Source organism: Sander vitreus, chromosome 20, assembly GCF_031162955.1.
Source record: "Sander vitreus isolate 19-12246 chromosome 20, sanVit1, whole genome shotgun sequence".
NCBI lineage: Eukaryota > Metazoa > Chordata > Actinopteri > Perciformes > Percidae > Sander > Sander vitreus.
This window is the reverse complement of record NC_135874.1, coordinates 12,179,821-12,193,038: the sequence shown is the minus strand read 5'-3', so window position 1 is coordinate 12,193,038 and position 13,218 is coordinate 12,179,821. Positions and strand designations below refer to the sequence as shown.

General features: G+C 40.7%; 3 protein-coding genes across 6 annotated transcripts in view; 2 read left to right on the top strand and 1 right to left on the bottom strand.

The window, feature by feature from the left end:
- Nucleotides 1–5,784, bottom strand: part of kdm1a (lysine (K)-specific demethylase 1a) — a 14,299-nt gene extending 8,515 nt beyond the window's left edge. Inside the window, exons 1-11 of one of the 4 annotated variants that reach the window (XM_078276670.1) lie at nt 5,676–5,738; nt 4,838–4,889; nt 3,961–4,254; nt 3,439–3,607; nt 3,018–3,151; nt 2,834–2,912; nt 2,627–2,719; nt 2,272–2,378; nt 1,408–1,489; nt 1,099–1,193; nt 139–156 (exon numbers count right to left, since the gene is read on the bottom strand). In XM_078276670.1, the coding sequence (XP_078132796.1) occupies nt 139–156; nt 1,099–1,193; nt 1,408–1,489; nt 2,272–2,378; nt 2,627–2,719; nt 2,834–2,912; nt 3,018–3,151; nt 3,439–3,607; nt 3,961–4,254; nt 4,838–4,882 (1,116 nt within the window). In that variant the 5' untranslated portion in view covers nt 4,883–4,889; nt 5,676–5,738. Of the gene's footprint in view, nt 1–138; nt 157–1,098; nt 1,194–1,407; nt 1,490–2,271; nt 2,379–2,626; nt 2,720–2,833; nt 2,913–3,017; nt 3,152–3,438; nt 3,608–3,960; nt 4,255–4,837; nt 4,890–5,675 lie in introns of all 4 variants that reach the window. The other 3 variants (XM_078276671.1, XM_078276672.1, XM_078276673.1) reach the window with 3 other exon arrangements.
- Nucleotides 5,785–5,854: 70 nt separating this feature from the next.
- On the top strand, nt 5,855–11,966 carry tmem30b (transmembrane protein 30B). The gene is made up of 8 exons (XM_078276674.1): nt 5,855–6,164; nt 6,570–6,769; nt 7,070–7,177; nt 7,270–7,377; nt 8,904–8,994; nt 9,080–9,214; nt 9,495–9,701; nt 11,188–11,966. Exons 2-8 carry the CDS (start codon nt 6,581–6,583, stop codon nt 11,379–11,381), a joined length of 1,032 nt encoding a protein of 343 aa, XP_078132800.1. The 5' UTR covers nt 5,855–6,164; nt 6,570–6,580; the 3' UTR covers nt 11,382–11,966.
- A 751-nt stretch (nt 11,967–12,717) lies between these two features.
- dync1h1 (dynein, cytoplasmic 1, heavy chain 1) overlaps nt 12,718–13,218 on the top strand; it is a 29,711-nt gene continuing 29,210 nt past the window's right edge. The window contains exon 1 of the mRNA XM_078277296.1: nt 12,718–13,078. Coding sequence (XP_078133422.1) covers nt 12,829–13,078 — 250 coding nt within the window. The 5' untranslated portion in view covers nt 12,718–12,828. The remainder of the gene's footprint in view (nt 13,079–13,218) is intronic.

Genomic DNA, 13,218 nt, shown 5'->3' with positions numbered 1-13,218 from the left:
TGATGTCATTTATGGATCCAACTTGTAACTGAGTCTACCTCTTCTCTTACTGGGACATGAATCTAAGTCACTGATTCACTAATATAAGCAGAAGAAGCATAGATAAGGAATGTATTACGTAAATAAACCAATACATACACTGGTGCACCGTTCACCCTTGAGTAGTTCACCAAAAGATTATCATGAAGAGGTTGAGAAGACAAGAGGGGAGAGAAAGAGAACATATTAAGTAAACACAACTTCAACCTCAAACAGATTTTCACAAAAGTAAAACATGTACATTTAATTTGCCTTTTCCTGCGGAGGAGGAAACCAGTTACACATGATGTGGATGTTTCAAGAGCCCTGCTGGCTAGTCTCTACTTCAATGGAAGTGCCCCGAACATGAACCTAAACATCCTACTACTGTTGCTGCCACATGACGGACATAACAAAAATGAGAGGGGAAAACACTGTTTAGTTCTAATTAAATGGCATTAGGCTAGATCTGTTTTCTGTTCTGCTCTGCTCTGAAAGGAACTGGAGCTGTTGTTGATGACACGCAACGGTAAGCAGTTAAATGAATCCACCATCCATTGTGTTTTTTTGGCTCATGGAAAGCCAGATCCCTGCCTCAGGACAACAACTATAAACCCAAACACAGAGCACTTCTATGTCAAGAGGGAAGTCTTATGCACAACATCTTCTGTTAAAAGAAGTAAACAACACCAGGTCTTAGTTTCAAAAATGCAATTTGGATATACATGTCTAATGCAGCTGTAGCCAGAGGTTGGCTGTTTGATCATAGCTAAAAAATGTGAGTAGGACTGAAGCAGGTGGACAGTTGGCTGGAGTAAATAACATGCATGGCCCTGCTGCCATTAACCTCTTGCCACTGTTAAACAACTTCTTGGCTTTCAGAGTAAACCTGGGATTTATGCAAATAACAATCAACAGAAAATGAAAACTTTTTTACAACTACTGTAAATATTGAATCACTTATAAAGTAATTCTGGATTCTACTTGTTTGTATAAGAACACCCCCAGGAGCTTGGCTATGGCAGGATATTGTACAATAGGCAACTCTTTTTAATGATTAAGGAATGTCGTTATACTCACTGCCTGGCCATTGGCTTCAAACAGTGGACACTTCTGTTTGATCTTGGCCAGCTCCATGTTAACCTGCTTGCTGATTACTGCCATGGGATTCCCTCCTGAACAAGCACAAACACAATTGACAATGACACAGCATAAACATAGACAATAACACCCTCTACAGGTACACTTAAGTAACTGTAGAATAGTATCTGTTAAAAGCAACTGCCTCAAAGCATGAGTCTATGATGGTCTGTCATGAGAAGACAATAAAGGTTTATAGGATGCTGTGACTTGTCACCGTTAAATCTAAAAAAAAAAAAAAAATCTTACCCAGCCCCGTCACCACCATGGCTCCCAGATCAGCAACATAGTTGCCTTTTCTAAATGTGGCCACTCTGCCTCCAACACGGTCCTGCATGGAAAAAACATTTCTATGGTAATATGATACACTTGTAGTAATTATAAACTTTATTACAAAACACAAGGTAAGTTAAGGCCACTCAATTGGCTATCATCTAAACCCTTTATACTGTATTATACTGTATAAAGTGTATAGAGCAGTGGTTCCCAACCTGGGGTCCGGGGACCCTCAGGGGGGCGGTAAAGATCACAGGGGGTGCGCAAGTCTTTATCTGGTTTGAGGTTGAGGTAAAAGAAAAATATATGCACGTTAAACAAATTATGATAATACACTAGAATATATAATGTATACAAAAGTCTGTATAAAATCCTATGTATTTTTGTTCTCGCTTAAAATTGTAGGCAGGCTACTTAGTAGGCCAAACCTCCGGGACCTCTTAACCTGTGACCCTTGCTGTCATCAGGTCAGCTGCTAGCTGCTAGCTTCCTCGTTTTTCCTGCCGCCACGGAAGAGAAATGTAAAAGTGCTCTCTCCTCTGTATCAAAAAAGAAAGTAAGGCTCTATCTCGAGAGTTACCTCAACTTCGGTTTCGGAGGGGGGGGCTCAGCTTTTCTTAGACATAAGTAGGGGAGGGGGGGGGCGCCAAGGAAAAAAGGTTGGGAACCACTGGTATAGAGGGTGGCACTAATCTCACTATGCTATCAATTATACAAATACAATAAATGTTTTACAATCATAAAATGATTTATACCAATAGCTGGATAAGAAAATATGACAAAAAACACAAATATACCTGAAATAACAGATTGATAGAAACCCTGTTGATGACCTACCCTGGCCTCCAACACGGTAACATCCATCCCGAAGCTCTGCAGCTGCCTGGCTGCAGCTAGGCCAGACACACCTCCACCAATGACTATAACCTTCCCAGTCTTCTTAGCTGCAACAACAAGCAGAGAGTACATTATCTGGGTATCCTTACTACTGACCAGTCCCAGGTCAGTTTCTCTTAAAATGATTTTGTCTACAAGCAAGAGTAGCTACTAAATCCCAACGTTAGCAAATCAAAACAGATTTAGTTTTTTGGGGTATAAATCCAAGATACTTTGCCTTCAGACCAAAGTGAATTGTAGAATACATACATTTTACTAACTTATTTTACCACTGCAATAAATGAAGTGAACTTACTGGGCAAAGGCTTGACCCGCTTGTAAATGCCAAAGTTAATGAGACCATGCCTTTCTAAGTAGCTGTGTATTCTGTGGACCAGCACAGCATCACCTAAAAAGAGAATAAAAGCACACAAATCTCAACTTCTGTATGACTACATTATTCTTGTAAAAATAAATAGAATTAAAAATGTAGAAAAATAAAAGATAAATAATGTTTATTCACTGTTGTATGGAGCTTCAAGCTGCTGTGCTGTGGCCTCAAAGGTCAGCTGGATTTTAGGGTTGTCCAGCCACAGTTGGAGCTGCACGACGTTAAAATGAATTAAGACACACATGTAGGTTTAAAACAATGATCCCATAGTCCTTAGTTTTTTAACACAAAGTAATGTGTCTACACTGGCACTTACCGTACGGTTGCGGATGTAGAGGAAGACCTTCTGAGTCTGCTGGGGACCGCTGATGATGTCAGGGAAGCAGGCAGCCTCCTGGGATGTCATACGGTCATGAGGAAGACGGCTCTGGAAAGCGGCACCTTCTACGCCTAAAAATAAAACATATCTATCACTATTCTATTAACAGCATTGAATTGTCATTTATGACCAATTCAAGACCAAAAATAAGAGCATTTGTGTGCAATGAACTCCGAAATGTAACCAAACATAGGGTAACTGTGAATGACACAGCCTTCATGTTAGTAGAGAAGAATCTCTGCATTCTGGCCTAAAGAAAAGATCAGGCTTTTTATTACACATTTTGAGTTTCTTTCCTCAACAAAAACATCAGTTTCATTTCACTGCTTTGATATGATTCATCAAGTTTCAGACTCACCAGAAGGCTCCTCTGGTTCACTGTCATTCTCTTCTTCTGGTGGTGGAGGTGGTGGAGGGATGACCTGCTTCCTCTCTTTCTCTGCCTTGGCATTCCTCTCCTCCTCAGAGTAATATTCGTCCTCCGACAGATTAGCCAGGCTCTCGTCCATCTCGCGGTACTCCACCTGCAACGGTAGGCACAATAAAAGCATCATTAAAACCAGCGTTGCCATCAATTGGTCGGTGTGCTCCCACGTTACAAGTGCCAAAACCTTTGTGGGAATAAGAAACAAATAGCATAAACATCATGCTGCAAAGACGATGAGAAATTATGCTAAATTTAGATTGAGAGCAATATTACACCTACGGTTGAAATGATGATACATGTATTGATCCTTTAAAGCAAACAAATGGTCATGAAAAACAGTAAAAAATCTGCCAGATGAAACTCCTTTTCCATTTCAATTTTCACTCCTCAAATCAGTTTTGGCAGAATGTTGTCCTCCCTAAGCGGGAGGAAGCACAACCCTAAAATATTTACTTTTGCTCGCTTGCGACGACTTGTTCTGCGAACTTCAGCTGAGTCTTGGTCTGCCCCCCCCGGGCCTGCTTGGTGAGGCAAAGGAGCTCCTCCAGGTTCCCCACTAGGGGACGACCTCTCCTTTTTCTTTACATCCATAGGGCCTGCCGCTGAGGCCGATGGACCAGTCTGGGCATCAGAAACCGGGGCCCTATCCCCTCCCGCTGCTCCCGCAGAAGATGAAGAGGAGGAGGAAGATGAGCCAGCGTCTGACTTCTTGCTAGACAGCATTATGGAGGATATTGGAGGCCTCTCCTGAACAAAGGGGGAACAGAAATGTGATGACATTTGTCAAAATAAAACATACAAGAGCTCAAGTTACAATGTTTTTTAAGGGCAATGGTCGAAATTTGAATGTTAAAAATAGAATAATCAATGAAAAAAAAAAGATTACAAAATATTCCTAAAAGAAAAGATGAAAATGATCAAGTGTGGGTTGTGCGTTCTGAAAGCAAACAGCCAACATTAAAATTGTATTTACGTTTGTGCCCTTTGTGGCATTCCCAAATTTGTTTGAAATGTATAGCCTACAATAGTTCAAATGTAAGACCTACAAATTCCATGCCAAATGGTTCACTCACATACTAGTGGTTTTCACACAAATTAGATCCAAGCAGAAAGAATAGTTTACAACCCCCTATGTCAACTGGTTACTTTGCTTTTGGGGGCAGTGAATGCACCTGCAAAAAAAGGCTAACGTCCACCAAACAATGTCGGCCTTTGGGAGATGCTCCACCCAAAAATGTCACATCTGCTTCGCTGGATGATTTAAGTAACGTTAGCTAACTGTGCATGAATGTCATGGTTTATGAAATGAGGACTCCATGGTTATAGTAACCTTTTCTTGTTTTACCCATTTCTCCGTGCACCTGGTAATATCCATTCAAACACTAAGAAATGAAGACAGAACCAGAAATAGAGTTACGAACAGGACCAACTGGACAAAACATGTTGGCCTTTCACATTACATCCATTAAGATTTAGTTAAACATTTTTGAAAACCTGTTAGCAAATATCCACTGAATATTACAAGGGAATCAGATAAAATGTATTTCGCCGTAGCTCAGTGATTTATCAGGATTGGCCAATTGAGAATAACCACTCGAGAACATCTGAAAGAGCTAAACGCGTGAACCCTGGTGTTTATTTGATTAATTCATTTAAACAAGACAGCCGTTCGTCAGACACCTTTGTTGTGCAAAGACCGTTAGTAATTCCTAGATTGCCATCCTGAACAAATGTGACTTTTGTTAGCTAGCAAGCTGCAAAGCTAGCAGCAGAATGGTAACGTTAGCTATGGCTATCCACGTTAGCTTGCGTTAGCTACCGGTGGCTTTGTTTCTTGACAGCGACTTGCATATAGCAGAGACGAATATAATATTATATTCATTTAATATGATTGCAACAAAGCGGCACTACACACATCGTTTGGATCGCTTCTAAATGAAATTTCTTCTAAATTTACATTACGAGACCATGCTATGTTAGCTAACGCTGCTAACAATGAGACCTGTAGCACCAACATTGGCACAGTAGCAGGTGCACCGGCTTCGCTTCCAAAATGAATCTGCATTTCTAAACTGACCGAATGTTAGGCAGACTTCCCTACACCAGGGAGCATGTTGTTTTTTTTGTTAAATGAAGGCGAGCATAAATATTGAACATATTAATATTACCTCTAAGTCCTCCGAAGATGTCAACACAAAGACGGCACAGTAGCAGGTCTCCTTTCAATGAACTCTGTTGTGATTGGTGGATCGAAAACGTTCCCCTGTACCACTCAGCGATACGATTGGTCAAAATAATTGTCAATCAAAAAGTAGGCGGGGATTTAATACTCAGCTACTGGAATGGATCTATTTTTTAAATGCACAATGTGTTTCAAACACATCGGCTTTGATTATCAGGATATAGAAGTAAAACAATTGGGTTTAAAGTTTCCCTTTTGTTGCTGATCCAGCGTTTCCGCGCCGCTTATCTTCCGTCTATCGACAAACCAGTTTTGCAAAAATAACTGACGTCAGTCAGGAGGAAGAAGAAGAAAAAGAACAGTATGGTGGGGGGGTCCACCCAGACAGGTAAAGGTGAGCGCCGTCGCGACTACTACTCTGGAAAGCGTACCGACGTTTTGACTCATTTGTTTCTCCATTTTGAGCCGACTGTGTGTAAGTATAACACCTAAAATCTAGATGTCGTGAATATTTAGGCTATGATTGTGCCTCACCGTAACCATTTAGCTTTACCAGCGTGTTTTAAAGTGAGCGAAAATCATAGGCGAAAAGTCTGTCTTTGTTTTGTTCTTGGCTAATTTGTCTTTTTGGTAGATACGATTTCTTTTATGTGATAAAGACTTTTTTTGGGGGGGCATTTGTAACATGCAAAGTCGTAGCCTAATTCAAAATGAGAGTAGGCACTTGACGTAGCAGACATGGGGAAGTCTTTAGTGTCAGAACAGGGAGAATAAAGGCTCATTCGAGTGTTTCGGATGTTGCCCATGGCTATTATATAATAGGCTACTACAAACAAAGTAGCCTACAAACTGGTGAGCTGATTAACAGTCTATCCAACAGAACCAAAAAAAATGGTAAAAGAAGAGCAGGAGTTGGCCAACCGGCCTGACAACACCGCCTTCACTCAGCAGAGGCTTCCGGCATGGCAGCCTATGCTCTCCGCTGGCATTGTCATCCCAGGGTTTTTCCTCATCGGCCTGGCATTCATTGGCATTGGCGTCGCTCTCTTTGTCACTTCACGGAGCATCCAGGTGTTGGAGGTATGATTGTGACCACCGAACACACCAATCATTTAGGGGGCATGCTGGAAATCAAGGGTCAGACATCACCAGCAAAAAGGGAGGAAGAGACAGTAAAAATGTGTTAACTGGGTTGAAACATAGGGCTTGAAAGGAAACAAACTTTAATAAAACAATCCATGTTTTCAGTGTTGAGATCAACTGAACTGTACACTGCTATCTGCTCACTTGTAAGCAATATCACACTGAGTTCAAAGAGATGGAGATAGGTGTTGTAGCCATCAGTCATTAATAACCTTTCTTGTTCTTTCCTATACACAGTTTGACTACACTGGGGTTGAGCAAAACTCACCATGCTTCAAGTGCTCTGACCCAAAGGCCTTGAACTGTGTGTGCCACCTGAACTTCTCCATTGACAGTCTATTTAAGGTAGCATTGGAACATACATACAAACGGTAACACAGTTTAACTGTACTCCTGCTGCTGACACTGTGTTTTTGTGATTCTGTTTTCCTCCACAGGGAACCGTGTTCTTTTATTATGGTTTGTCCAACTACTACCAGAACTTCAGAAAGTACGGTGTTTCCAAAGATGACGTGCAGCTGTCTGGAGACCTGACTAACTTTAATGTGGGTTAACAACATAGGATATTGAAGAAACACACACCACTCTGGTTTTAATTTCTGTGGGAAAAACTAAATCTATATGTTCTCAGTTGGAATAAAAATACTTTAAAGGTCCTATGACCTGCTGCTTTTTGGATGCTTTCATATAGACCTCAGTGGTCCCCTAATACTGTATCTGAAGTCTCTTTCCTGAAATTCAGCCTTGGTGCAGAATTACAGTCCCTAGAGCCAGTCCCACAATGAGCTTTCCTTAGTATGTGCCATTTCTGTGTCCACAGCTTTAAATGCTATTGAGGAGGAGAGGGGGGGGGGGGGCAAGGTGGATGGTGGGGGTGTGGCCTTGACCAACTGCCATGCTTCGCTTGTTTTCAAGCCATGATAGGCTTGTTTGAGATGAGCCAGGTCTGCGCAGAATCGATCACCGGCGATCGGCGCCCAATGCGTGCCGGTTAGATTTGTGTCCAACTTGATCCCGACTTGCTCTGACGTCATGCACACGTGGGCAACGATAACCTCACGAGATCAAGGCGGCCGCAGTTCTGATACGCAGGCAGCGCAGTTGCTTTTCACCGACTGCAAGACCCAGGCGGACCCAGGGCATGCTGGGAAACGCCTGCCTCTCAGCTGATCTAACAGCTGATTGGTTCAAAATCGACTCAACATGATGTTTTATATAAACTTTTTACTGTTTTTGAATTGGAGGGATTTTAACTGCTATTTGTCTGATTTAAAGGCTCATTCTGTACAAACCACATGTGGCTGACAGTGATGTTTAGAAGTCAGAGAGACTAAATCTGTTCAGATTACGGATCATCTACAGTGTGTTGTTAATTAAAATCGGCAACATATCGCATGTAGAGCATTTTGAGAGCTACTCTGTCATAAGTAAAACAACTGGAGTTTGTGTAGCTACAAGCTGATACATGGGTCTGATAACATATCGGAATCGGACCACAGTGTTTGTCACTTCCTGTTCAGCTTGAAGGCTGCTGGAAACAGCTGGAAACTGTCCAACTTGACAGCGGATTTTTGTCACCGCCCCCGGCTGCTGCTGCCTGCTCTCGTCCATTTTACAGGCGAGGTGCAGTTCATCTCGAACGAGCCTGATGTCTCTCTGTTTCTCATGGGTGGGCCAAATTCTCTGGATTGGCAAAGCAGAGAAAGGGGAGGTAACCTTCCTCCTTATGACGTCATAAGGAGGAGATTCCAGATCGGCCCATCTGAGCTTTCATTTTCTCAAAGGCAGAGCAGGATACCCAGGGCTCGGTTTACATCTATCGCCATTTGTAGCCACTGGGGGACCATAGGCAGGCTGGGGGAACTCACATTAATGTTAAAAAACCTCAAAGTGACATTTTCATGCCATGGGACCTTTTAAAGAATGGAAAGCAGAATGGAGTAAAGTTAGGTGAAGTTTTCACCTTGGTTCAACATATCGGTATCTCATGCCGTTGCCCATCTGTCATACAAACTAAATATCAGGTTATTTATTTGAACAATAAAAACACTGTTCTCTGTCTCTCTTGAAGACTCCCAGTGACACCTGTTCACCCTATGCGTATGACCGCAACAACCAACCAATTGTACCGTGTGGATCAATTGCAAACAGCATGTTCAATGGTATGTAAGAACATTTAAATTCATTTGGAATTAAATTTATTTGCTGTGTTATGGAAAAACTAATTATTGTGCTGTTTCTTTAAAGACACCTTCAAACTATATCAAATCAATGGAACAAATACACTGGTTCCCTTTGATGGAAAAGGGATTGCTTGGTGGACAGACTACAACATCAAATACAGAAACCCCAGCATCAAACCTCTGAAGAACGCATTCAACAGTAGTTACTTACTTTACTTGCTCTCTGTTCTATTTAAGTAGTGCTAGTGTGCATATTAATTGTCTTTAATGAGGGGCTCCCAGTCTGCTCAAAAATAATTTGGTTTTTACAAAGTGGTAAAGGAGTTTTATTGAAGTGCGTCTAGTATTGTGGCCGAAAGGAGTAACTTAGTTTAGTGCAGTAAATAAGGGGTCCTTTTAGATGAAATCACATTTAATATAACGTGAATTTAATATTATGTTTGAGAAACATGACCGCTGATTAAAAGTTTGACTTCCAGATACCGTGAAACCCATATTTTGGTCCAAGCCTGCGTATGAGTTGGACACATCAGACCCGGCTAACAATGGCTTCATCAATCAAAATTTCCTGGTGTGGATGAGGAGGGCGGCCCTGCCAAATTTCAGAAAGCTGTATGGGCGTATCAACAAGGGTGATTATGCACAGGGTCTTCCAGCTGGAAATTACTCCCTTGAAATTGCCTACAGTATCCTTTTTATACACGTTACAGATTCTGGGATGATTTTGAGGATGGTGCTTGGAGGTATGGGCAGTTATGTTTGTTTAGCATCCTAAAGAGTCCTGTGTTTGAAGATTACACTAACCATTTTTCACTTGGATCATATTTCCATTACACAAATTAGTACTGTATAGCTTTTTACATCTTGCTTGATATAAAGCAGGCTTAACGGACACCAAAAATCAATGTCTAAAGCCAAAACGCGTCCTTTTCAACATATTGATACTCATTAATGAGACATTTCACTGGGGCATGTAGATAGCAGCAGCTGTCAGTAGTGCCAAGTGAATGGCCATCAAAACTTAAACAAAGGCCCATCTTAAATTATTTTCATATATCTTTATTATTTTTTTTAAAACATCACAGAGTGAGCAATCAAATATCTTGCAAAACCACTTAAAAATAATGTTATTTTATTCAATATTTAGAAATGATTCACATGAAAGGGGTGATAAGTTATTCAAACGCATCACTGTGTAATTGTGTCCTTTTTACATTGTTGTATGACACACTGTGCCATTCCTTGTGTTGTGTGGAAGAGGATGCTTTTTACTTATTTTAAACAGCATTATAAGTCTGGGTAATAAATCTTCTCATCATGCTTTAAACAAGAACATCTGTTTGGTTAAAGGAGTTTTACACGGTTCCATCCACATGAGGAGATTTACTAAGCTTGAATTCCACATAAAGGGGTCAGCCATGGACTTGGTCACATGTTTTTTGTGTCATGTTAGAACAGCAGCTTGGTCTAACTTGTTTCACCGGTTGGGTGTGGTTCTGTTTAAACTTGGGCAGAGTGAATGACTCAGGAGTTCCTAAAGTTAAGGAAAAAACAAGGCAAATTTTCTGACCTACGTAAATGTGCTAGGCAAATAATCTTCATGTAATTAATTGCTGTCTACCTGAAGCCATGAAGGCCTATGTAAATACCTCAAAGACATTTTGATTTTGCTAAGGATTATACCACTGTGTTTCCAAGTTTAAACCCCTTAACTGCTTGTAAATATTACCAATTTTTTCTACAGTTTCTATTCTTTTCTGTAAACATTAGAAATCAATTCTTTGAATATTGAGCCTTGGTTCAGTTGTTATCACAACACCAGGCAGTTTAAAAACAGATTGTTTTGAAAAGTTTGCACTGCAATAAGTCATTACAATAATATCAATAACTCGGATGAATTATACAGCTCAAGAAAATGTCAAGTCTGCTATCTGATTTTTATATATAATGCTGAAATGAATGGAAGCCAATGCCTTTTAAAAAATGCATTCAAAATTAAAGCGCAGTCAAATGTACGTGATTAGTATAAATGGGTTAAAACATGCAAAACCATTGGTTGTTTTTATACAGTATCTTAACAGTGAAGTATTGGCACATGGACACTTTTTTAGTCGTTTTTTGAAATGACGTGTTTCCATTTTTGCTGTAAAATCCTTAACATTTGTCCCCCAGACTATCCTGTTCTGAGCTTTGATGGGAGAAAGAAGGTAGTGTTCAGCAACGTGTCCTGGATGGGTGGCAAGAATGAGTTCCTGGGCATTGCCTACCTCGTGATTGGTTCAATGTGCGTCTTTATGTCCGTAGTCATGCTCATCGTCTATGCTAAATTCAAGTTTCCTGAGGAAGACGGAGTGCCTGGTCATTAACTGTCATTTGCTGAAGGTTTATCTACCTGATCAACATTTGTTTTTCAACTTTTTTCCCTTTTTACTTAATGGGATGATGAAAGCACAGTACAGTGCTCACACAAAGGGGAGTATAGAGCTGGACTCCACCTAAGAACACATGTTATTCTGGACATAAAGATGTATCCTAAGGTGTAGAAGAAGCCTTGTGTTATTTTTGTGAGGCAAGACTTGACACAGGATTTTCCCCATGACTGCAAAATAGGATGATTTCCAATATGGGTACATGTACTTGTCTGTAACCAGCTGCAAGAGGTGTCTCTTAAATTAGTGTATTAAGTCATCACACAACTAGCTGCCTCCTCATTTTAGGTCAGTGATAAAATTAAAGCCATAAACTATTTGATAAGCCATATGATACTGGACAAGAATGTATACTTGATTCTGAGATGTGTAGCTTAGCTTGGAAATAATGCTGTAAAATGTGGGAATATTAACTCAGGGATCTGGTTTACAGGCTATGCAAGCTCATGTTTTAACTCTTACTATTGTTTTACAGATTTTACTTCATGTTGATATTTATTTAATAAAACAACATCAAAACCATTCCTCTCTGTCTTATTAGGACATTTTGGTTCCACAGGAAACCGTGCAATTGTGTTTACATCATTTTTAACAGTCTATGCTGGATTCTATGGAAATGTGGGCTTTCCACTGTCAATAGGCAAAGTTTTATCCTCACATCTTTATTTAGATTTTAGAGGTCTTCAATTTCAGTATTTCAAATCTAGTACATTTCTGCAAGCTTTTTTGGCCTTTGTTGGTCTGCTTTCTCAGCTGACTCAAGTTCAAGCTCCAGGTGCTCTTTTATTCTGGATGGGTTGGATGTTTGGGTAAAATATGTAGAAGCAATGAACAACCTTTTATAAGATGCATAACAAATTCATGCATTAATAGCATTCATTCCTGATAGCATGTGTCTGCAAAAAGTGAACTAATGCTAATGGCAGTCAAATTGTGACAGAAGTTGTAATTATGTTAAGGCAAATATAAGTGTATTATTACTGAATTAGTAAAACCATTATTAAAGGTTTATCACTTTGTTCATATTAACTGTTGTAAAATGTGTATTGTTGTAGCTAAAGATCATTATAGCTGCATCATTGGAGGCAACTCCCTTTCTCCCCCTATCTGTCATACACGGTTAAAAGAAGAAAAGAGAAAACAATATTTATTCGATTGCATTGTGGGTATTGTAGTTTTCAGCATGTATAGTCCAGTGATTTACCCAACCTCTTAAACGACAAGTACCACAATCCATTGCACAAATAAACCTGACGTCCACTGATGCGGCGTTTTGACAGCGGCAGTCAGTCTCTGAGCAGCTCGGTAGACACTGCAGATAGCGACATAACGTTTCTTTGTTCACTTTCACACCGCTACTGGTCGTTGTTGACCGCTTCAAAGAATGTCTGACGGTGGGGGGACGGAGGAAAACTCCGGCACCATGGAGGTGTCGGCCGTTCAGACGGTCGCTGATACATCGGTGCTGCAGAAGCACATGAGGAAATTGGTACCGCTGCTCCTGGAAGATGGCGGCGATGCCCCGGCCGCACTGGAAACCGCCCTGGAGGAGAAGAGCGCAGTGGAGCAGATGAAGAAATTTCTGGCCGATCCCCAAGTGCACACCATCCTGGTAGAGAGAAGTGCACTTAAAGGTACATTTAGCAATAAGTGGTCAGCTAGCTAGCTAACAACATGATTTGAATAACGGGACTATTACTAATTTGTACAGTGCTAACGTAACGCAATGAGTCTGCATTAACGTTGGCTGTTAATTTCGTCTCCAACAAAATGG

Coding starts and splice junctions, on each gene's coding strand:
- tmem30b (XM_078276674.1), top strand. CDS start 6,581: ATGGTAAAAGAAGAGCAGGAGTTGGCCAACCGGCCTGACAACACCGCC. Junction 6,770..7,069: donor GGAGCATCCAGGTGTTGGAG/GTATGATTGTGA, acceptor TCCTATACACAG/TTTGACTACACTGGGGTTGA. Junction 9,215..9,494: donor TCTGAAGAACGCATTCAACA/GTAGTTACTTAC, acceptor TTTGACTTCCAG/ATACCGTGAAACCCATATTT.